The following is a 25,039-nucleotide window of genomic DNA, read 5'->3' on the forward strand; positions in this document are numbered from 1 at the left end:
CTTCAGGTGGCATAAATCATCCCCTGGAAATGTGTTTTGTCTGTTGATAGAAGGATACTAAACAAACAGCATATATAATAGCTAATTTTTCATAAGCTACATGCAGACATGGTTATTAAGGAAATTTCCTGAACTTGCTCGGCAGAGCACTAGTAGAGCTGGGAATAGTCCAAAACTTCTGAACTCCTTCCTTTGGCTTTTTTGCATCTCTAATTGCTGTCTTTGTGCATTGTATTACAAAAGAGAACTTTAACATGCAGCTAAAATATAGAAAGGCCAAATTTTGCTATGTCTTTGTATAGAAAATTATTTATTCTTTATTTGAAACTCAGAACTCTTTTAATACGGGCACTGATGAATGTAATGCAAAATTTAAATTTTATTTTTTAAAGCTATTTCTTATTCCAGTACCTACTTTAAGTAATATGCACCAAATTATCAGATATCATTGTGAAAACTGCCCTCACAGTTAGAGTTTGATACAATATGTATTAATGATAGAAATGGAGATTGATTGATTTTGAGAATTTTATGCTACTGATCAAACCTTTGGCCAACATGATATAAGTTTGTTAAAGAGAAAATTTAAAGCAAACATGAAGCATATTATTCTCCAGGGTTTTTTTTATGCATCCAGTTTCATGGGTCAGGGATAAAGTTTGGCAGAATATTTGCACAACCTCTCCATATATTTAAGTTTTTTATATGAATTTTTCATATCTTGTGTCTAAGGAAAACTGTAATAAAATAACTAGTTAAAAGAAGTGGATCCCTTAGCCTGTAATCAGAAGGGCTGAGGACTCTGTTTAGTGATGTCTGATTATTTTTTCTCTTCTCTGAGGAGACAGCACATCTGATGTAGAATATACATCAACCCAGATGCAAAGATCCATTTATATACTTGACCTCTGTATGTAATCGGCAGCCGTGGTGCTTTCATTGCTGCTGCCTGGTCCTTGTAGGTTAGAACCCCAGAGTTATCCTTGAACTCACTCATTCAGCTGGCCCTTAGGCAGAAGAGTGGTGTAGGTCTCCTTCAACAAAAAAATAACAAAAAGAAGATAATGGAGTCTCTTCCACCCAAAAATACATGAGCAATACTGAAAACATAGTCAAAAATTAGGAAACCTTGTAATGAAGAGAATTAGGGCACATGCAGATCCTGTTGTAGGGACAGAAGAGAGCTGACTCAGAGCTTGGAATAAATTTCTGGCTCAGCACACAGCACTGGCCATCAGAAGCCATTGCCCCACTGGTTTAACTCTCCTGCCACTCACGTTGCCATAGCATCCTGGTGCTCCCTCAGGATGGCTGCCACAGAGAAAAGGCTGGAAGAGGAGAGATGATGGGTTGTCAATGTCCAACATCTCTTTGATGAGAAAATAAGTATATTTTATATATATTTGTGTGAGGAGAAGATGAGGAGCCCAAGATCTCACTGGGAAGAGGAGCAGCAACGTGAAATGTAAGGGCAAGACAGTTCATGTCTCTGAGGCCTTTAGGGACAGGAGAAAATAATGCTTCACTTTTGCAGCTTTAATTGCTTACAACCTATTCTGTTTGTCTTAGTACAGAGCTGAACCTACTGAAGAAGCTTAGAATGGATTTGATAGGGACACCTTCAATCACGTTCAGAAACTTCCCCAATGTTAGCAAATTCTTGATGCCATGCAACAAATTTAAGTGAAATGCTGCTTAAATTTATTTAAAATCTGTTCAGGAATTAGAAAGCTATAAATTTTTGCTAAGAATACAGATGGACTTCAATAAAATGTTTTATAGTGCTGTCTCAGAAAAGAAAGAAAAATGTAAAAAATCCAAATTAATTTAAGTTTAATGGTATCTCTACTGAGATTATTAAGCCAGTTCTAAGAAACTGTTTTGCCTGAGGCTGCTGACTTCAGTTTTCTCTCATAATTAGACTTTCTTACACTGTGTGCCACATTCAGTTGCAGTAAGAAAATTAAACTAAGAAATACGAAAGATAGATATTATCCTATCCACTTTATATCAGTGAAATAGTTCTTCTAACAACTAAATCACTGCAAGATTTGTAGAACACAGAAAACAGCTCCTTTTTCTCGTTGATAATAAGTGCTTGAAAGCAACTGTACATTTTAAGCAACACTATTAAAAATTGTGTATTTTATTATTTTTATAACACATCCTCTCACAATATTCAATTGGCTCAAGATAAATGCTAAGTGGAATAACAAGACAATAATTAGAAGTTGTTTGGACTGCTTTTCTTGGGTTTTTTGGTTGGTTGGTTGGTTGGTTGGTTGGTTGGTTGGGTTTTTTTAAATATCATAACCAAATTTCCTGGCAAGCATGCTATAAAACAAGCTGACCAAGCAATGCTATGAAGGCAATTTAAGATTCTAATTAGAAACATGTGTTACTGGAGGGGACTTTGAGTTTTCTAAGTTGCATGATATTTTATTATTTTATTTTATTTTATTTTATTTTATTTTATTTTATTTTATTTTATTTTATTTTATTTTATTTTATTTTATTTTATTTTATTTTATTTTATTTGTGGGTGATCTCCAGAGTTGTGAGGTTGTGGACTGGGGGCAGATTTAAAGGGGTTTTTTTATGGCTGTCAAGATATTAACGTTGCATTGAGGTTCATATTCATAATATACCCAGATGGGAAAACATTGCTTCTACAAAGTTCAACCAGTTAATTTTGGAATTTTGATTTAAAAAAAAAGTAAATTAATGCAACCTTCCTAGTGGTACAGATTTTGTTAAAGTAAACTCTAGAACGTATAATATGTAGAAATGCTAAAATCAGAACAGAGGTCTTTGTCATTTAGAAATTGTACATGTAGACTAGATTTGGTTTCAAATACAGTTATTTTTAAAAATTTCTGGTAATTTTTTGTTTCCATTTGAAAATGCTGTTTTTTTCAAAACTGAGCCTTTTCCAGAGAATAAAACAGTTTCTCTAGAAAAGTTTTTCAAAGTCAAATTTGGTCAAAGTGAAAGAGATCCAGAACAATTTGGCTGCTTGCCTCTTTTCATGACAGAGTCCAGAATTAACTTGTAGCTTAGATATGTATCCTAGATTTAGATTTGGTAATTGACTTGTTCATGTATTTTACAATAACCTTCAGAAGAATCTTACCTAGGACTTAGGTTATTAATAAATAGTTGTTATCTCATCTAATAGTTGAATATTTAAAATCTAAAAAATCAAATACTTTGGATGGTGAGCCATATTCTGTACTGGAATAATTCCACTGATTCCAGTGAGTTATAAAATGACATAACTTTTCTCCTCTGGTAATATTCCACATGAACAATGTTTAAAGCACAAAACTGTTTCAACTGTGTTGAAAGAATGCTAAATAAACCAAGTGAAGCAATCAAATCTGGAAATGCCTGTGGGCAAAAGCCAATTCAGCCTTTACTTCATTCCCTTGTGCATAGAGATTTTAATTACATTATCACAAACTTCCCCCCATGAAATCCCTTCTCCTGCTTCACAGCCTTTTCCTTCTGAATTCAATGCAATTCTTACCTCTAAGAAATTAAAGGGTATCTTGCAGGCATTCCTGGTAGAGAACTCTGGTGTTTTGTCACGGAAAACATTGACAGCATTCCTAAATTACCACTTCAGAGACTGGTTAGTGAAGAGACAGGAACCACACCTCATCAAGGATGTGCAGTGTCTCCAGGCAAAGTCACATGGGGTGCTTTGCCAATAGAGTTAGCTCCTGTCACTCCAGAAATAAAAATGGGTTCTGCCTTTAAGTCTGATGGCATTAGGGTACACTGTACACTGGTAACTACTAGGGCTTTATATTCCTGATCCAATGGAAACAGATTCTAATGCATTTTTTAAAAGAAGTGGAGAATCCTGCTACCAGTAGTAGAGGAGCCCTGCCTCCAAACAGGTGGAGAAGAGGGACAGCTGGCTGGATCCAGTATGCAACAATTCAACAGTATACTCTATTTTTCCTATGCTGATGAAAAGCTGTAACAACATATGAAGTCTAAAGGCATGGAGTAAATGAACTCAATGGGCTTTTTTAGGGATGGTCCATAAACCAAGTGAAATGTGTGTGCGTATAAGGACAGATATCAAGGCACTGGGAGAGTGACGACAGTTTGCTGGGATGTACTGGAAAGTGTAGGACATGGTCATGGAATAAAGGTGGATACTATCCTGGTTTCAACTAGGATTGAGTTAATTTCCTTCTTATTAGCTGGTACAGTGATGAGTTTTGTATTTAGTTTGAGAATTACGTTGAAACACTCTGATTTTTAGTAGTTGATAATAGTGTTTACCCTAAATCAAGGAGTCTTCAGTTTCCCATACTGTGCCAGTGAGCAAGTACAGAAAAAGCTGGGAGGGAGGTGGCCCAAACTGACCAAAGGGATATTCCAGACCACACAATGTCATGCTCAATGTGTAAACTGTGGGGAACCAATCACTGCAGTGGTCAGCAGGTGTAACTGCGTATTACATCACTTGACTTCCTGGAATTTTATTCCTCTCCCTTCCTTTATTTCAGTCATTAAATTGATCTTATTTCAGTCAACAGGTTTTACTTTTTGATTCTCCGCCCACCAGCGTGAGAGTCTGTGTGCAAGTGGCTGCATGGCATGCAGTTGCTGGTTTGGATCAAGCCACAGCTACTTAAGTAGATGCTGCCTTTTTTGCTTGGTATTTTTTCCCTTCCTCCTTAGCTTTTGCATAGCTACAGGCCTTAGAAGACTCCGCTGGTCTAGTATAACCAGAATTGTCCTATTATTTAGTAAATGCCTGAGTCAGCTTTGTCATATAAAGCTCAACTTTGTACTTTATATGTCAATGTATAAATATAGTTATTTAGTCTTTGTGAAACCAGTCAGGGCATCAAAGGCTTGAAAGATAGCTTTGTTTTATCTGATAAAAGGAAAAGAAGGACAGGAGAATAAATATGAAGAAGTACTGTCTCTTGGTTAGCAAAACATAATGAATGATATATGAAGGACCAGATCAAGCTGAACACAAATGTGAATGCAATCTCATATGGTTTAGTGGAAGAGAAGCTGATGCTGTGTTGAAAATGAGAGAAAATAATCTTTTGTTTAGAAAAACCTTCTGATTCAAGAGCTTATATTTCTAAAATTTTCAAGGAAAAAAATCAGGGGAAGTGAGAAAGAAGAGGCATTTCCAAAGTGAAAGAATGAGATAAACTGAAAGAATTTGACATGAAGAAGCAGCTTCTGAAAGACATGTCATAGTATTTGACATGATTAGTGGCATAAAGTGAAACAGTTGAATTTCACAGAATTTCTTGCCTTTCTCGTGAAGAAAGCAAATTTAGAAAGAAACTGCAGCAAAACTGAGCAGACACATTATCTTGATGTTCACTCTTCAGAAAATGGGGTTTTTTAATCTTTTCTTTTCTTGTGTAATGTTATAGAACCTCTATTTGAGACTCCTCATTTGCCTGGAACCTACCTTCAGAGTTTCATCAAACTTTTTCATAAATATCTCAACATAACATATACAGTTTGAATTTTATTTAGCATTTTTTTAATTTTTATAGTTTTCATTGAAAATTTGATAGCTTGATAATTATGAGAGCATCATCAAATCTGAGGGGCTGGATGGAATTCACCCAAGGGTACTGAGGGAGCTGTTGGAAGTGCTCACCAAGCCACTCTCCATAAATTATCAGCAGCCCTGGCTAAGCAGAAAGGTCTCAGGTGACTTGAAGGTAGCAAATGTGAGGTTAGGACAGCCATGGCCCAGCCAGAACAAGTTTATGAAAGGCAGGTCCTACTTGACCAACTTGATCTCCTTCATGGATATTGTCTACCTGGACAAATAAAAAGCCTTTGACACCATTTCCACGGCATTCTCTTTGAGAAAATGGAGCCTATGGCTTGGATGGTGCACTGTTCACTGAGTAAAAATCTGTCTGGATAGCCAGACCTAGAGCGTTGTGGTGAATGGAATTAGATCCAACTGGCAGCTGGTCCTGAGTGTTGCTCCCCAGGGCTCAGTATAGGGGCCAGTCCTGTCAGTGACTTGTGCAAGGAAATGGAGCACACCCTCACAAAGCTTACAGATCACACCTAGCTGGGTGGGAGTGTTGAGCTACTGGAGGGTAGGAAGGCCTTGCAAAGGGGTGTGCACAGGTTGGAGGCATAGTCTGAGGCCCATTGTGTGAGATTCAACGAGACCAAGTTCCAGGTCCTTGGGTTACAACAACCCCCTGCAAGTGCTGCAGGCTGAGGACAGAGTGGCTGTAAAGCTGCCCTGTGGAAAAGGTCCTGGGGGTGCTGGTTGAAAGCAGCTGAACATGAGTCAGTGTGTGCCCAGGTGGCCAAGGCAGCCACAACATCCTGGCCTGTGTCAGCAGTAGTGTGGCCAGCAGGAGCAGGGCAGGGATTGTCCCCTGTACTCAGCACTGCTGAGGCCACACCTTGAGTGTCCAGTTCTGGGCTCCTCACTGTGAGAAAGACACTGAGGGGCTGCAGAATGTCTGGAGAAGGGCAATGGAGCTGGTGAAGGGTCTGCAGCACAAGTCTGATGAGGAGCAGCTGAGGGAGCTGGGGGTTTTGAGCTTGGGGAAAGAGACTCAGACAGAACCTTGTTATTCTCTACAAGGGCCTGAAAGGAGCTGGTAGTGAGGGGAAGTTGGTCTCATCTCCCAAGGAACAAGTGATAGGGCATGAGCAAACAGGTTTATATTGGATAGTAGGAAAACGTTTTCACCAGAAGAGATGTCAAACATTTGAACATGCTGCTCAGGAAAGTGGTGGAATCACCAGCCCTGGAAGTGTTTAAACAAGGTATAGATGTGGCACTTAGCTTTAGTGGTGTACTTAGCAGTGCTAGATTAATGGTTGAACTTGATGATATTCAGGGTCTTTTTCAACCTAAATGATTCTATGCTTTTAAGGTGTTGGTTATTAAGTTATCAGCCACATGTAATTTTAAAAGTGCTTTTGATCTTAAAAAGGTTAGTGGAAATCCTAAGACATTGAAGTTCATGAGGTAAATGAGGTGCTCTCACCTCTTCCATGGCTAAGCCAGCTACACAAGTGGAAGTCACTGGGAAAGCATGAATAATGTTTGTGTTGATCTTTCTGCAAATCTTTTTAATTTGTATGCTTGTTTTACATAAATGCACATATGTACATAGCAGTGTGCCTGTAGACGATACTGTCTACACATAGATGTGTGCCTTCCTGAAAGTGTATGGATTATTATATGTGGTGATGATGGCTTGCCTGTGGTAGTCCACTGGGAAATCCTGGCTCAATACGAGGCAGTAAAGCTGTGATGAACTCCACAGGGTCCAAATTACAGTATACCTACCTCAGATGATAGGTGTCCTCCATGACTGCTCTCAAAGAGCTGGGAAATGCTGCCTCAATAAAGTCTCTGTGCTCAAACAGGGTGGGTGCTGCTGCTGCAGTCAGCACAGCGTCCATCACTGCAGGAAACCAGGGCTGGGATTTCATCTGTAACATACTTTTAGTTTCCTGCTGAGAGCTACTTTGGAAAGCATTAATGTTCTGATCTTGAGATGTCTGTATGTAGCTATAGGTTCTACAAGATATTTTAAGACGCTCTTTAAAACCCTGCGTTGAATTTGGATAAACCAGTCCTGAGGCCATGATTATACTATGAAGCATGAAACAGACCAATTGCTTGAGATCATCAGCAGAAGAAAATGGATTAATGATGGCTTTCAAAATGTAAGGTCACTGCTTCTGAAGTGTTTCTTTTTTGTTAGTGGTTGTTTTTCTTCAGTTTTTTGAAGTGAGACAGAGTAAAGAAATGAGGAAAACATGTTTTGGAAGAAGAGAAACAAATCATGATCCAGTTTAGTTGGCCAGGGTAGGTGCCGCTGCCAAATGTGGCCGGGCTGCAGGGTACGTGTGATGAAGTGAAGGAGCCTTTGAGGGGCTTCCTGGGCAACCCACCTGGGAGCCCCCATGTGCTGTTATGATCCTGTGCCTCTGTGCAGACAGCTTCTGCTGGCCTTCCAGTCATGCACTGTGGAAAACTGTGAGTGTACAAGTACAAGGTGAGCTGTGTGCGCAAAGACTTCGGTGGCCAGTGTGAATGATTACCAGTTAGTAATAATAATAACAGATGTTTTCTATTACAGAAATCAGACTTAGTAATAAAGCTCCCCTAATAATTTATTTTTTTTTTGTGATCTGTCTCCCTCAGTTCAATTGTCTCATCAGGAATAATTCACTGTTTTTTCCTAATCTGTCAACACTACAGCCATATGTGGCCCATAATCTCCCTGGGCAACTTGTGCCGGTTCTCAGTCACTCTCATAGAAGAAAAAAAACACCAAAGGTGTTTCCTGGTGTTCACATGGATTCTTTTGTGTTTCAGTTTGTAGCCATTGTTCAAGTTCTTCCTGGAATAACATAATTCAGAAGGCAAAATATAAAGTGGCAAGTATCAACCTGTATAATTATCATATGATTTTAAGAGAGGGGAAAAACTGATCAGTGAATTTTTTTACTAGAGGCTGACAGGACTAAGTTTATTTTTATCCAGGATTTATTTTCATTTTTATTTTAAATTTATTTTAATTTTAGACATCTGAAGCCATCAAATTTGCCATTTTTAAACCAGCAATTTTTCCATGTCTAAGTCGTTCCCATTTTATTCTCGTGACTGTCTCAGATCCACACCCATATATGCATATTATTTACCTGAAATATTCTGGAGGTAAGATTCATCTCCAATTACCTACACTACAGGTTATGTAACTGTCTAACCTCACGCTGTAGTTATTAGAGATCTTGTCAATGGAAGGAGCTGTTCTAACTATTCCTCTATACAAGTTTAATTCCTGCTTTTCAATGTATAAATTGACTCAATTTCAACTACTTCTTCATTAGAGCTAATGGAAGCTCTGACAGATATCTCACAACAAAACATCTCTACTGAAGAAAAGTAAGTTTGAATCTTACTCTTAATGGTATCACAGGAAGGAATGCTGGTTAAATCAAGCCCTGGTGAGCAGCATAAATGTAATCTGCTAGTCTCAGTATGATGTAATTTTTTTATCAAAAAAACAATATTATCAAATTGAATCAGAGGAATAAATAGGCTTTCAAATGTCATATTGATAATTCTTCATAACTAACTGTTCTGGATTTTTTTCCTTTGAATTATCTCCAAAAATAAAAATGAATTCCCAACACCAGCACAAGTGAGCAGTAGGGTGAGGGATGACTGCATTGGTATGAATTCTTGAGTGCAACCCTTATGCTTTTTTTTTTTTTAACTTCTCAGGGAAATTTTACACAGAAAAAGTTTAGATTTCCATTGTTTAAAAGATTGGTGGGCCATGAAGGAAAATAACCTATTAATGAAAATGAGACTCTGAAAACAGATTAATTGTAGTAGGTTAGGATCATAGTGACAGATAATAAATGAGGAGATCCAAATTGAGGCAGCAGGACTGTGCAAGAGTTGTTATGCTGAAAAAAAATTTTCAGTGAATCATTTGCTTAATTTCTGTAGCTGAAGGAAACTCTCCACCACTAGAGGCTAACACAAAGAATTATTCGTATTCACCTACTTGAACTTAAACCTCTGGCTTTAGGTTTGGGTAGCAGCAAATTAACCCTCAAACCTTGGTGCAGTCAAACTCACAATCCCATTCCAATCCTGAGTTATGTGCCAATAATTTCAGTTTTCACTGACTTGGTTGTCAAAACTACAGCTGTAACTTCTAGTTAATGCAAATCATCTTTCATCTTCAGCCGCTGCAACTCTATGTCACTTCATTCTCTTCTTTGCAACCAGCCCTTTGTATTCCAAATATTATGAGCAGCTGGACTTCACTGATCTTGTTTAAAGAAGATATGAGCTTTGTAGAATTCATGGTCCAGGTGTTGTGCACATCTGAAAGGGTTTCTGAGTTCTGCTGCCCAGTTAGGGGCTTATAATAAGGTAAGAAAATAAAATCTTTACCTTATCTTATAAGGTAAGATTTAATTTTCTAACTGGAAATTTAGCAAAGCAGAGACATTTATTTCTTGCTGACAATCGCTGTTAAAACACTTAGAAGCAGGGCAAAATCTTGTATTTTCAAGAGAGCACGATTTAGCATTCATTAGCTTCTTCTAACCTTTCTAAGCAAGTACCAGCTCCCAGAGACAGTTTGGTATTACATCGTCTTGCTGCCAATGCCATGGAGAACCTTTAATGTTAAATGACTTAAATGTGCTCTGCACCTTAAATGTGTGCTCCTGTGCACTGTAAAAGTCATCCCTTGTGCTCATTTTGTGTTGGCATTCTGCCAGCATGTGTCAGTGGCAGCCATACAGTGCTTTGGTGTTTTACTGTAAGTACAGCACGTGGAGTATCCTGAGAGGGGAAGTCAAAATCTGAGCACTGCATTGTGCAGTGAACATTGTTTGTAAAATAGGGGGAATGGGCCTTGGAGGCAAGATACAGAGAGCACTACATCTTTGCCAATCAACTCTAGGAAGAAATAATTAGTTTATTGGCATGAAAATCTTGTACCATCTCCAACGTCTGTTTTGCACTGAGGTAATAAAATGTGGTGTACCAGAGGTACTGCTTGCTAAAAGCACACACACATATTCTCTTTTTAAAAATTCATGCTTTTCATTATAGCTCAAAGTCAGCTTTATTGTTAAATCACCAGTTTTATTACCTAAATCAATGACTTATAATATGAATCAGGTCTGGATTTCACGAGTGCAGTTCCTTGATAACTGCTCATGTGGACATGTTAGCTATGTTGCCTTAAAAAGGGAATGAAAGTGTGTGTCACTTTTATGTACTCCACTTTCATCTCAGATTCCTGCTGCTTAGAAAGTCTTATGTATGAAAATAAAAGTGAATAGCAACAAATCTGAGCAACTCACTAAATAAATGGAACAGAGGAAAATTGGATTCCACCCGTTCAGGCTTGCTTAATTGAAAATCAGTCAAGGAAACTGAGAAATGCTCTTAACAATAACAGGAAATGATGATTTTTCTGCTGCCCTTGGAGTCCAAAGAAGAGTAGAAGAAATCTTATAGCAGAGACTAAATATTCCAGTTGTTTCAGCAAAGGTTTTGTTCCATTATAACTGCAGTAATTTCATGTATTGAACTAGCAGGGAAATGTTGCACAGTGTATTTATCTTTCTAGGGGAAACTACCTTGCCTGCCTATGCAGTGTCAGCTCATATCATTCTTTGTGAAATGTAATGCTGTTATTGGGGAATGTGGATCATGATTTGTGGGTTGAATAAACCATAAAAACTTCTGGTTTCAGCTAGCAAAGTTGGTCTGATTTTCTTTAACAGTCCACACAGGACACATGCCTGGGTGACAAACTACCTTGTTTTCAGTTAGTGTAGGCTGACTTGTAAGAAAATAAACACATACACAATTTATATCATCAGCTTAACACAAAGTATTACACAGTAGTGTAATGCTGGAACAAGAGACTAATTAATTTACATTAACTTATCTGCAATTCTTTCAGAATAACATTTTTAATAGTGATTTCTGCTGCAAGTTACAATATGTAGATGAATTTCCACTTTTGCACTTTTCTGGGTTTTTTGTTTTGGTTTCAGTTTTTTGGTTTCAGTTTTTTGGTTTCAGTTTTTTGTTTCATTTTGGGTTTTTTGGTTGGTTTGTTTTTGTTTGGTTTTTGTTTGGTTTTTTTTTAAATCCTAGTGTCTGAATAGATTTTTCCACTGCTATAGAAAGAACAAAATTTTTCCCTCTTCTGTTCTTTTTCTTGGATCTTCAAGTTTTGCATCAGGATATTTTTATTAATTAAATAGAACAGATGTTTTCAAATACCTTATTGCTGTGTCAGGACGTGCCAGAGGATGTGCACAGTGACAACAGTTTGGACAATTCAAGCATTATGTATTTTCTGTGTGCTTTTGATTTGCAAGGTAGCTGTGTGCTGTCTCTGTGCTTTCAGGGAGCAATCATTGCCTAGCTAGATGTTCCATTTATGCATAATCTCGTTTTGGTGTGGTTTTTATGGACTCCTAGGGGGTAACAACATCCTTCTGTCTCTCAGACTCTGAAATAAAAAATCCTGAGGGTACTTTTTTTTTTCTCTGTAGTTTATGATAGAGCTTGAGACCCCCCTACACTGGAATTGTAAGTTAATTCACTGTGTTCAGCAATTTGGATTTCAGAAAGCAATTCTCTCTAGTGCATTTATCACTTTTTGGGTTGCTTTTCTCCTGTATTCACTTACAAAACTAAGCATGTTCACAGCCCTCAGTAAATGTCTCAGTCAAACTATTTTAAGAGCCAAACACACCGTTCCTCCTGTCTTAAGTGTTCCTTTTGCAGCTCCAGGAGTTAATTGGTAAATATTTTCCCAATGACTTTCAGAATTAGTTACTGCATTACAAAAAGTTCAGAATTTCTGTAGCCTAAACCATTAACTTAGAATCTTGTATCTGTTGACTGTTGCAATGAGAAAACAACTTTTATTAAAAAAAAAAAAAAAGGATTAAGTAGTTTATAAACAGTAGTTTATAAACCGTACTAAAAGATTTTTTCCAGATACTTCTAGTAAACACAATCAATTCCTAAAAATTACAAGAAAGCTCATTTGTAAACATAGTAGGGTGGATTGTCAGCCACAATCTGTCTGTTGTGTTTTTCCAAGAGAGTGTAGCTGTTGCATCCCCCTGTGATCCCACTGGTCATAGGAAGGGAGGAAGGAGAGTCTGAAGGTCTCACACTTTCTTGGTGAGCTAACAGAAGCTTTGTGGACTGCCCCTAGCAACAGGACTTGTTCTCCAAATGGGCTGACATGCCTGTCTTGTGTGACAGAACACTGTCTAAGAAGGGGTTTCTTTTGGCCGCGTGTCTCTGAGAATTGACCTTTTACCTTGGCAGTGCAGCAGCAATCGCAGCTGCTATTGACTGTACTTCATCAGCCTCCACTACTCTGCTGGCTATACTGCAACTCCTCAAAGTTACCAGATAAATCTTTGTTAAGAGCATGGAATTTCCAAAGGTGCAAAGTGCTTGAAAGATGGAATTCTGAGTTCTGGTCTCAGTGCACATTTAGAAGGAGCCATTCTGATGCCTCCAGCATCACTGATGTGCCTTCCTGCTCTCTCTTCAGATGGAAGTCACCAGTGAAGCCTTCCATTTATGCTTTATGGTGTCAGCAGGAATAATTCCAGCTCTTTTCTTTTTTAAAACACATATATTGGAAAAAAAAAAAAATTAAAGAAAAAAAATAAGTGTGAGCACTAGCATAGACAAAATCAGGTCTATTATCTGTTGTGATCAATAAGGAAAATGTTTTTAAAAGGGTACAATCTAAAATGCATTCTGCATTTTTCTAATTATTATTCTTATGTACAAAGGTAGAACAAAAATTTATACTCAAGGTATGTGTTTCTGAAATCAGAGTTCATTTACAAAGTATTGTAAAATTCCTATTTAATTGTAGCATGTATGTCTTAAACAGTAAAATGAATTAACCTCTCATAGTGTTCAAAGTTTTATTTAATATTTTACCTCTACAAAACTATGGAGAAGAAAACCATAATGTAATGTTAAGTTTTCTGGTTTTGCCTTTCTATATATATGATTAAAATTTTATATTGATGATAATGTGATATTTGGTGCCAGGTTTGATTTTGATTTTTTGTGATTTTTAATATTAAAATAGTGTTAAAGATTATTTTTTCACTGTTTTAATTTCAGATTTGGATTCTCTAACAGGGCATGCATTTCAAGGTAAAGTGGACAGTTAGATTAGATTATGTTATTTGTTTGTTTTATACTCAGTTTATTGAGTTTTCTTGGAGGGTGGGGGAAAGGGGTGTTGTAAAATTTATTTGGTGTGCTTCTGACAGCAGTTTGTTACGTGTCAAAATTGTATTATTAGGTGGATTTTTAGATTTCATATAAATGAAGAAAAGGTAGCTATTAGATGCACTAGTTTAAAGAACAGAATTGAAAATTTGCATTAAATATTAACTATTATATCATTAATGTAAAAAATCCAAGGGGAGGGAAAAATTATTCTAAAACAACAAGCCCTAATGAAAAGATTTTTAAGTTATTCAAACTTGCATGTGATTCTGTAAGGCAGGTAAAAAAAAAAACAAACCAAAAAAACCCACTGTTCATTATTTAAGGAAAGCAAAGATTCAAGAAATACAAGGCTTAGTTTCCAGTGTTCTTACTAGAAATGTGTAGGAAAGAACAGTAAGAACAGTTTTGAATTGTAAGAACATTTTCAGTTTGAGAATCGAGAAAGAATGATAACACAATTACATTAGTCCTCTGGATTCTACTGTACATGCATATTTTTTATGCCGTGTGGAACTTAAATTTAAAAATAGTATATTCAATTAAAAATCTTAGAATTTTACAGTTATACAATTCAACCATTTTGAGTTGTGAATATTTTAGTAATAATAATAATAATAATAATAATAATAATAATAATATTTTAGAAATACAAGAGTAGAGAATTTGATGCTAAGTAATTGTGAACTTCTGTGTTACTTGGGCAGAGATTTTGGCACAGAAGGAATATAAATGAGAACTTTCTGAATAAATTAAATCTCTGCTGCAAATATGTGGACTCTCTGTACTCAAAATTTTCTTTAATAATCTTTCATTTGAACAGGCAGTGAAAACTAAGGCATAATATTTGTATAAAAAAAGAGATTTAGTCAAAATTCGTGATGATATTTATCACTAGAACAATATTACTATTTATTATGTCATTGGCATCTAAAGTGTCTAGTGCATAGTATAATATTCCTCCTTCAGTTTTTCCTTAAATATCATTCTTTAAAAATTATGGGACAGTAGATTCATTTAAGGTTTTCCAAGCATTCCTGCACTGTAGGCATTAGGTATGCTGTTAGATACAGAACAAAAAAGACAAACAGAACAATAAAGTTCATTACAATTAATTTTGTGTGCAGTGTGGAGCATATCTGGGTACAGATTCTGTCAGAGATATTTGTACTTAAATACAGCAGCACAACAAATGAAATCTGTTGGAGAAGTCAGAATACTGTACATGTAGATTTTTCATTTTCATCCCAGATGAGGAAACTTATTCTGAGTATTTTGGTTTGATTTGAGTAAGGATACCCATGGAATAACATACTGCTTAATTAGGGCCATCTTGTAAATTTGTCATAAGTCCTGTCAAATATATGCATGTGTCACCAAAATAGAAATTGAGACAAACAGGATCAGTGTATCTTTTTTTTTTTTTTTTCTCTCTACTTTTTAAAGGTTGAGTCTGCTTTTGTTTTTGCATGAATATTTTATGTTACTAGATGGTGCTGTCATGGTGTGTCCCATTCTTACTTTGTAATATGACAACATAATGATAATGAGCAATACTGACAACAGACCCTTGTATTGGTACTTATGCTTCAGAATTATGGCAAAAACAAATCATCCTTATTCTGCATGGAAAATGTCCTGAATTGCACAACAGGTGATTTACATGCCTGCATTACATTCCAGGTGCAGCTGTGCACAAATCCATCAAATGGCCTGTTATTTAGCACAGGCAGAAATGTCTTAGAATGTAACAAACTGTCAAAGGGATGTAGGAGAATAGTATAGGCAGCCAATAAGCATGAGAGCCTGTCATGGACTTCACTTAAAGAGATATTTATTTGGAGACTCACAGTATGAACATGCTACTATGCAGCTCACAGAAATCACTAGAGGAACCATCTCTCATTTTATGCTTTATTTGACAGAGTTAAGACATATTCTTTTCACATAAAAGGGTAAAAGTAGTAGAATGTTCTTTCTTGCCTTCAGCTTTATTTACATTTAATAATCAACTCATTATAGTATTCTGCTAAAATAGTGCAGAATGTGTAGTTACAGATGTAGCTAAACTAAAAACCAAAAGGGCTGTCTATGTATATATGCTGGAAAACAGAACAGTAAATCCAGATACCTATGTGTTAACATGATTACTCTAGTTAGGCTAAAGTATGTTACCTTTCAGCAGATAGAAGAGAGCAAGGTGTTACTTACGCCTCTTTAATAGCAATTAGTTAATTAGCTGAGATATGTGTGTTAACATGCTGAGCAAACACAAACCAAACTCATTTGAGATTTCTATTTATCTCACCTTGGAAAAAAGCACAGCCTTTGAGCTAATCCAGCAGGATTCATTAACAAAACCTCTAAGGGTATGGTGATCCAATAGTTTTTCACTTGACCCTTGGCCAGTGCTCTGCAGGAGCAGACCATGAAATGACTCCTTTCCTTAAGTCATGTAGCAGTGTCAGTGAAATGCTGAGTGGGTGCTACTGCCAGACCCTTAGCAGGGCAGACAGACCAAACCTGCTTCTGCACTGACCTAATCACACAGGTTCCAGGGCAGAAGGGGTTTGCATCAATCTAGATGACTTTAAATTCATGTGAGTTCCCATTTGGATAGGACTGCTTCGTGAATTTCAGGCTAAGAGGAAATACTTTCCCTATCACCACTGGCAACTGCATCAGCTGCCCCATGTTTTCTGTAGATTTGGGCAATCTCTGCTACTTCAGAGACAGATCAGAATATAAAACACACTAAAGTATCTGTCTGGTTTTTATGTGAAGGGGAAAAAAAAATTCTTTATAACCCTTGCAGTTGATTAGCTGAAACCCTAAAGTACGAGATTTGATTATAGTCATTGTCTTAATGCAGAGCTGCAAGTGTTATGGGCATGTTGAGAACTTCCAGAAGCTGGATTAAAGCATCTCTTTTACAATGATATCTAATCTCGTCCTAAAGCTCCAAGCAATGGCGAGTCCACCAGCTCCCCTGGTAAGCCATTCCAATATTTAATTACCCTTAGTGCTAGGAAATTGAAATGTTGTGGAAAGGTTGAATTTGTCTAATTTCAGCTGCCAGTCTTCCTTTTGCTATGCCTTTTTCAGTGACACTGAAAATTCCCCCTTTCTCAGGTATGCTTTCTGAACAAGTGTCTATAACAAATTGCAGTGACCTGTTGAAAGGTCTCTGTGCAGAGAAACTCTGCCACCTGGCCTGATGAACTTACTGCCTTGACCTGCAAACCTGGCCTCTTTCATAGACTATCACAATTTTATCACCCCTATGTCTACTAAAAATTTTTATACAGTAGTCAAGGTACCTTTCAACTTTTGTTCTGGTAAATCTGATATGTTTTACTCTTTAAGGCTCACACTGTAAGACTGGTTTTCTGACAGCTGTCCTAGGAACCCTTGTTTTTCAAAAACTATGAGAATATATTCATGTAGAATTTTGTAAATGCTGTATATAGAAGTAAAGTACTTTTTTATTTGTACATAACACTTCCTTCTTAATTCTCCCTTTTTTAAGGATTTAGCTACAGTTCAGGTTATGGTGATTGTGTCAAGCAAACCAAGTGGTAATCCTAAAAGGTAACTGACAGAACAAGAATGAGCATTTTTTCCCTAGTCTGATGTGGCTAACATGAGATTTGAGGTGGAAGAGAAGGCTCTTATGCCAGCGTATGACATCTAGTGGTTTCAAACTGGTGAAATCTGAGTGGGCACTGAGTTTTGGGTGATCATTAGTCCAGAGAAGAGGGAGAATTAGCCAGGATCTGTCTCTAAGGAATGGGATGGAAAAAAGGTTAGAGACTTTAAAGCCCTATTTAAATGCATTCTTCAGACTGCATCCCTATAAATAATATCTTGTATTAGCTCAGTTGGAAGATTAAGAATGTACCTTTAACTCAGAGAAACTCCACGGTGAAGATAGTTAATAGCAGTTGTCTGCTTTGGTTTCCATGGGCTGTGAAGCACACTTAAGAATTCCTGTTCTGGATCACATAAAGGTTAGTTAGGTGTCACCAGAGTTTGCAATCTATACTAGGAAATCCAAATACAGCTTCTGCATCTCTGTTGATTTTTCTTTTAATTCAGCTTTAGTATGTAGTGCTTTCCCTTTTCCCTACTACCACTCCAAAGTACCCAGCTGGCTGGTAAGATCCACAGACTTTGTTTTTCATTGTGTTAATGATGAATGCTGTTTTGTTGAAATTAATCTACATAGGCTTGAGATTTTCTGAAATATTTCAGGAACAAAGATATTGGGGTTTTTTTCTTAAAGACTTCTTCACTGTTGGCAACTTAATGCTAGATTTAAACTTATATATATATATATATATTTATTTTTTTAAAAAATTTTTTGAAATTCCCTTAATAGTCTAGGGAACAGACTGCCATCTTCAGCACTGTCAGTAAAACTAAGATAGCTCTAACTGGAATGAGAATTCTTTGAATAATAGCTTGAGCTATGGAAGGAACTTGGCATGTGCAGTCCTGTGGGAAGTGTTTAGAGAAAGAGTGTCTCAAATGCTAATCGAATATGAACTCAAAATATCCATTTTAATTCCTGGGTGTATCTGATCAAGATAGTTGATCAGTGACCTGCTCATTTTCCAGAAGAAATAACACTTTGACCATATAATGATCATCACTTCATGAATTAGTTAATGGCCTGTTGAACTGTGCACCTTCCTATTCACAGACCTCCTGGGTCAAAAACTTAAATGGACATTTCATTCAGTACACCAGTACTGGCTATTGTGGTTGAAATAAAAGTTTATCTGAGAGTGTCTTCTCAGCCATATTATTTGCAGTTGCTGTACATTGAGTCAGAAGCACAGAAAGTCTCACCTTCATCCTTTTTCTCTGCCTTTGCCTAAAGCATATGAAATGTTGGAAAGAAAATGAAGATGGGATGGCTTAGGACAAATAACACTGAGTGAAATTTAGGTCAAGAGTATCAACAACAGAATATCAAAGTTCAGTGTTATTTGATTAGAGCTGACAGATTTTCAAGAACAAATTTGAAGAAAATACTATTTTGCAGCTGGTTTTGGCTAACTATCATCTTGATTTTTATCTGAGAAAATGCTTGCCTAGTGCTGTGTTGGAGGGGTTTTTTTATCTTTCTACTGAATTTCTGTAACAATATTTTTAATTTTCAAAAAAAGTAAGATCTGTCAGCTTAGGTTGAAGACAAGCTTGATTTTAAAAAATAGTAAACCAAAACATAAAATGAAAGTCATCAAACCATAAGAGGGTGGAGTATGATGATCTAGTAAACAAAACAAAACTAAAAAGGTCACTTACAGCTGAGCTCCTTTTGAGCTTCTTTAAAATAGAATGGACAGAATCACAAACTAAGTCATCTTGCATTTATTGTACTCATCCAGTATAAATTTTATCCAAATTCATAACATTTTAAATTCTGTTAATTTCTTACAGTTCTGTCATTGCCCCTTGACTTTTTTGTCTCAAATAAAAGCCATGAGGAGAAAGTTTGTGTGTACCCTATCTTGCCTTCAGAGTCTTAGTTGGGATGTAACTGTGCATAGTCCTGCTGTTCAAAATATAGTTTTTCCAGATGAACCTGCAGGTAAAAAAACAACGATTATGTACCAACATGAAAATGTGCTCTGGGAATTTGTTCTGTGGGAGGGGAGAAGGAGGGGGAGATATTAAAACATTATTTCAAATTGATTGAATTTTTTTTATTTCTTTTGTTTCTGAGCTCCTTCAGGCTCCTGATCCAAAATAGCTCGTATGTTTTCAGTCTGGGTTGCCTCTTCTGGGTGATTGAGCAAAGAGGATTGCATGTCACTGAGCAAACCTTTCCAGGGGTGGGAAGACAGATGTGTCTGGGGCATGCTCAGCATGCTGCTGTGCCCTTGCTCTAGAGTGCAACACAGTCATGGGGTTACAGAGATGGGAAAAGAAATGAAACTGCCCCATCATGTAGGAACTTGGCAGCTGTGCAATTCATTCCTGTATTCAAAGATTTCTATGTCCTCAACTTCACCTGTTTAGTTTCCACCTAAATATAAGCAAAAAGCAAAAATGGAAAGGATATGCACTTTTATTGAAAATATGGCAATTTCAGAAGTAAAGGAACTATATACTCCTTTGAAATTAGGAGCCTCACAGAGACATATGGTATTGATGCTTTGCCACATGAGTTTATTTTACTCTTTATGATTACTTTGTCTCATTTCTTTGGCTCTTAGCTATGATTCATACTTGTTTAACAAGAATTGTATAAAGAGCTGTTGATACAGAGGTACCGCAGGTACTACTAGTAATTTCTTAGCCATTTATATAACATGAATTATACAAAGTCTTAATGAGTTCTGTACAATTCTTGATATTTTTTAATGTGAAGTTAATGATTAATTTTCAGTTGTGCTTTTAATTAATTCTTTTTTGATATTTTATTAATTATTGTTTTTAATTGCTCTGGGGTATTTCATTTTAAGGGTACAGGATGAATCAGAGTAATTATATGCCTCATTCATTACCACCAAACAGATTTTAAAGGAACTAAAATAAATAAAAAAAATATTTGGACTCTACCAGATACTGAGAGCTATATGGTGTATCTCTCATTTGCAAATGCATGAAGTCATGGCTTGATTCTTCTTTAATTAAGCATATCTTTTTAGAAATATCTGAAATGTAATTATTTGAGAACAGCAAGGGCTACAGTATTTATGATACTGAGTTTGTCAAATTATCACCAATGTTCAATTAAGGCATCAATTTTTCCAAGCTGTCATTACCTATTCTTAGTCTTAGCTCTGTGTTTAGTCTGTGATGCTGCAGGAGATTGTTGCAGCACTTCATAATGTTAAGAGAAACAGGTCAAAGAAAGACTCTGAAATGCTAAAGTCTCCGAAAAGAATTATTTTCAGATGTTCTAAACTAATGCTATAGTCCACAGGAACTTATATGAAGAAAGATATCAAATTGGAATTGGAGACAAAGGCAAATCCTTAAGGAGGATAATTTGATTTTTGAGTTGAAAATAGGGTGACCATATAGGTAGTCAAAGCTTGTCTTCTTGCAAGCTTTGATTCCTCATCTAAGTCTGGCATCTTTAATTTATCCATTTTGAAGGCATGGATTAAATGTAAATTGTTTTTACAGCTAAATATAGCAAATGTTTTTAATTCTTCAGGTAGTAGCTTCTTAAATAGATAAATGTTGTTTGGGGTCTGTGTTGATGGGGTTTGTATTTACTGTAGTTATGTACTGTCCAATGTTACTCCTTGGCTGTAAGTTTAGGCCAGTTTGTAGCAGCTGTAAACTATGTAGAATATTTTACAAAATAAGTAGTTGATATTAGTACATATTCTTCTAACATATATATATATAAAAATGCATAAATGTTACAGGACACAATATAAATCATGACTGCTTTTATCCTCAGTGGCCAATTAAGTGGTCCAGCAACATTTTCTTAATGAATTTTAGTTGTTTGCTGTATGCAAAAAAAAAATATGATTTTTTAAAAAATTGTTTCTAATTTAGTTCTATTTTTATGGATATTAATTTATCAAATATCATTTTACCTAAAATTAAGCCACCTCAGAATGTTTTTTAAATTTATAATTCTGAAATATATATTTATTTCAGATCTTTAAATTTTTCCTTTTCTTGAAATGACCAGTTGGAGCTGTGAATTACAAAAACTATCCAAGGAGAATAGATGTCCAGATTATTTTCTATAAACCAACAGATTCTTCCCAGAAATTTTATATATTGCATAGATCATGAGTCATGTATTTCTTTTCTGTTACAAGATTTTTGACAATTATAAATCATACTGCTATATAAACACATTCTTATGAAAATATTAAATTACATTCTCTAAAGCTACAATGCCACAAGCAGTCTTTACTATTTCAAAGTAAATTTGCTGATAGAATTTAAATTTTATTTTTTACATTGCTCTAGAACTGTTTCCTTATTCAGATTTCAGCCAGGGAAGTGATCATGATCAGAGATGATAGGAGTTGGTGTTTTCCTTGCTTGTCTATCTCTGAATAAATATGGCTGTGTTTCCTGTAATCATAAATTTTGGAGGTGGTTGTGTAAGACTTATCTATCAAGATCAGTGGCTTGTGTATGTGTGTTTGACTTTAATGCAAGACTAGGCACTGTTAATTAATATGGAGATGACTTTTTACAGTTCTGGTGCTTAACAATCAATTTACAGAAACAGATTAGTTACTATTCCTGTTAATTTGGCAGGGATACTCAGCCTGCCTCACAGGTCAAGAACTGGTTATTGCTGTGATTGCGAGTCTGTCAGAGGGGATTACAGAATTTGTCCTGTAGCATAATAAAGGTTCATGCACTATTTCAGTAGCATAATCTAATGCTCATTTATTGCGTATGTTCAACTGCAGGATAAAAATACCCTTGTAATAATTACTCTGGTAGGTGTAGTGTTTTTTTCTTTTTATATCAGCTGAACATTTAAGCCTTCATCAAAGTGCTAGATCATACGTACTTAGTTTGTATGAATGAAGTTATAGTCAGGTTGTACATATTTGTTTGGATGGATGCAGAAACAGAGGATTATTTCTCTATCAGGAAAATGTCAGGATCTTTAGATATGAGAAATCATGCATTGCATTGTGGCTGGAAAAAAGAAGCTAACTGCCATGTTTATGCATTCTTTAGGTGAAGTTCATAAGTAGAATATACTGCATCTTACCCTTGATCCCTGCATTGCTCCTGACAAATAATCATGTAACCTACCCACACAACAAGTGACTGTGCTCCAGCATCACAGCTCCTTTTCCAGCTACCTGTGCCAGTTTCTGTCATCGGTGCACTTGCCAAAATGAGAAAATAACTTAGAAGTCAGAAGAATTATCTGCATACTAATACCATATATAAGTAATTCTCAGTTGTGAAGTAGAAAATTTAATGTTTTTACCTTCTGCATATTTTAATAAGGAATACCTGTGAGGAGGTGAATGCCTTAGGGTCCCTGTCAGAGGGTCAGCTCAGGGGAACTTCAGAGACAGAGCCACCACTTCATTACAGAGTCTATCAAATGCAGTGTCCAATATAGCATTCTTTCAAAAGCATCCATTTCCCATGGATAGGTGGTGATTCACTTGCTGACATCAATCAGATTTCTCCTTCAAAAGGAATTTTTCCAGCCTCACTGAGAAAATAGTATATGACATTATTCTTTGCAAGGCAAGGATAGCAGACTGCAATCCTATACTTCCAGTAGGTAGAAATTGATGCTGCTCCCCGTGATCTTTCCATTTAAACCATAGCTACTCAAGTGTGAAATTTCAGAGTACCTTCAGTGAGAATGTTAGTTCTGCTGTGTTTTTAAGTTCTTATTTTAAATTTTTTTCACAGACTTTTTTTTTTTTTAATTTAAAAATATGGAGCCAGATGTTTTTAAAAGTACTTTAGAGTGATTCAGATTAATAGCAAGATTCAAGGAACCATTAGGGAAGCAAAAGACTTACGACTTACGACTATGGGAGTGTGTCAGCAGTGTGTTAAATTAGTAACTGTGTGTAGGCTCAATATGAGATTTAACAGGTGCCCCAGATATGTTGTGCTGACTCTCTGCATTGAAGAGAATTTTATTTTGGTAACTGAGAGGAGGAAGGAGAGAAAGAAGGAATCGGCCAGTGAAGAAGCTGCTTCTGCACATTCCAGAAAGAATCAGACTAACATGAGAGACAGGCCAGCTTCAGATGCCTTTCACTGGACCTCCTGCACAACAAGGAGAACTAGATTGGTGTGTGGTGAGTTGAAAACGGTAGAGAATCCCATGAAATACAGGTGAGAAGAGAAAGAAGCATCTTTCTGCATCTGCAATAAAATCTATGCCTTCCTCAACATTTCCAGCATTTTGTCTGTTTTCTGTATTAGAGTCTTAGAAGACATACTTTGTGTTTTGTAAACTGCAATGACAGTGAAGTCCCTAGAATGGAAAGCAGCTATCTTGGCTAAATTATGTTGCCTGTTGCTATGGAAATGGTAGCTCATGAATTTTTATGTAAGTGCTTGAGGTACAATACTTATGACATTTTATCTCAAAAACAATGTTTATGCTTCATCCACCATCAGGTTTTTGCTTTACTTTAATGACAATATTGGGCAGTAATCCCCAAGAGCAAATGCTGAAATAAAATACTATTCCATGGAAATATCTTTCACCATAATTAACGGGGCATTTTTTGAATTGCAACATAATCAGGAAGTTATTGCCCTTTAAATCTGATTTATATATCTTTTCCCGATGTTTTAAATAAATATCATTACAGGAAAATGCAAATAATTTTAAGCAAACATTGTTTATTCTGCATGTTGTAATTAAGACTCTGCCTGCTTTCTTTCAGTATCACCTATATATCATATTTTTTCCAAATTGAGATGTAGCAAAAAACCCCATCAGTATTATGACAGGCTTCAGAAATGAAGCCAAGCCCTCATAAGTTTTATTCAAAACTTCATTTCCTGTTGCATCTTATAAAACTTTCCTACTGAATGTAGCCAAAAATTTGTTTTCCTCCTGCAGAGAATTACTTGCATTCTCATAACACTTTCCACATCATGTAAAATGTACCCACTATAACTGTTTATTTCTTGCTTAATTGAAAAGTGTTATATTTGTCTTCAAATCACAGACTGGAATTTGAAACTCATATTTTCCCTATTATTTTATCAAATTATGTAGTTGCTAAATAAACAGAGAGCTATCTATCTGCAAGAGACCATAAACAAAAGAAGTTTTCTCTGGAACGCTACATTTATGCTAAGCATGTGATCCTAGTAAGGTAATTGAATATTATAAGATGAAAGCAATTCTTTAGGAATATGGAGATGCTGTAGTGTCTTTGTCTCAAAAAATCAGAGAGCAAGTGCATTTCTTGGGCAAGCAAGGCATCAACTAACATAAGAGTTGCACAGTGTTCCTTCAAGCATTTGGTGGGTCATTGCTGGGATTTTTGTCACAGTAACAAAGGGAAATACAAGCAACCATAAAAAACTGTTTTTCCTCTCACTTTTCTTTGATCATACCTTCCTTTCCTCCGTGTCTGTAATTATCTAGTCTCATCTATTGTAGGCCCAGGTCATCCCTTTTTTTACAGCTGGTCTGAGTCCCAGCTGCACCAGTTCAGTGAAGCCTACTGCCCAGTGCCTGTTGCTGCATCTGCCGCAGTAAACTGATGTGGG

The 25,039-nt window shown here is 36.3% G+C and overlaps 1 protein-coding gene across 29 annotated transcripts in view; it reads left to right on the forward strand.

The window, feature by feature from the left end:
• Window positions 1-25,039, forward strand: part of DLGAP2 (DLG associated protein 2) — a 443,370-nt gene that overhangs the window by 277,978 nt on the left and 140,353 nt on the right. For 21 of the 29 annotated variants that reach the window (XM_086875999.1, XM_086875978.1, XM_086875985.1 and 18 more), the window contains one exon: window positions 13,709-13,741. The exons of 7 other annotated variants lie outside the window; for them this stretch is intronic. In XM_086875999.1, the coding sequence (XP_086732125.1) occupies window positions 13,709-13,741 (33 nt within the window). Of the gene's footprint in view, window positions 1-13,708; window positions 13,742-16,691; window positions 16,812-25,039 lie in introns of all 29 variants that reach the window. One more of the 29 variants, XM_086876001.1, reaches the window with a different exon arrangement.

Source organism: Cyanistes caeruleus, chromosome 2, assembly GCF_971803275.1.
Source record: "Cyanistes caeruleus chromosome 2, bCyaCae1.hap1.1, whole genome shotgun sequence".
In the NCBI taxonomy this organism is placed as follows: Eukaryota; Metazoa; Chordata; class Aves; order Passeriformes; family Paridae; genus Cyanistes; species Cyanistes caeruleus.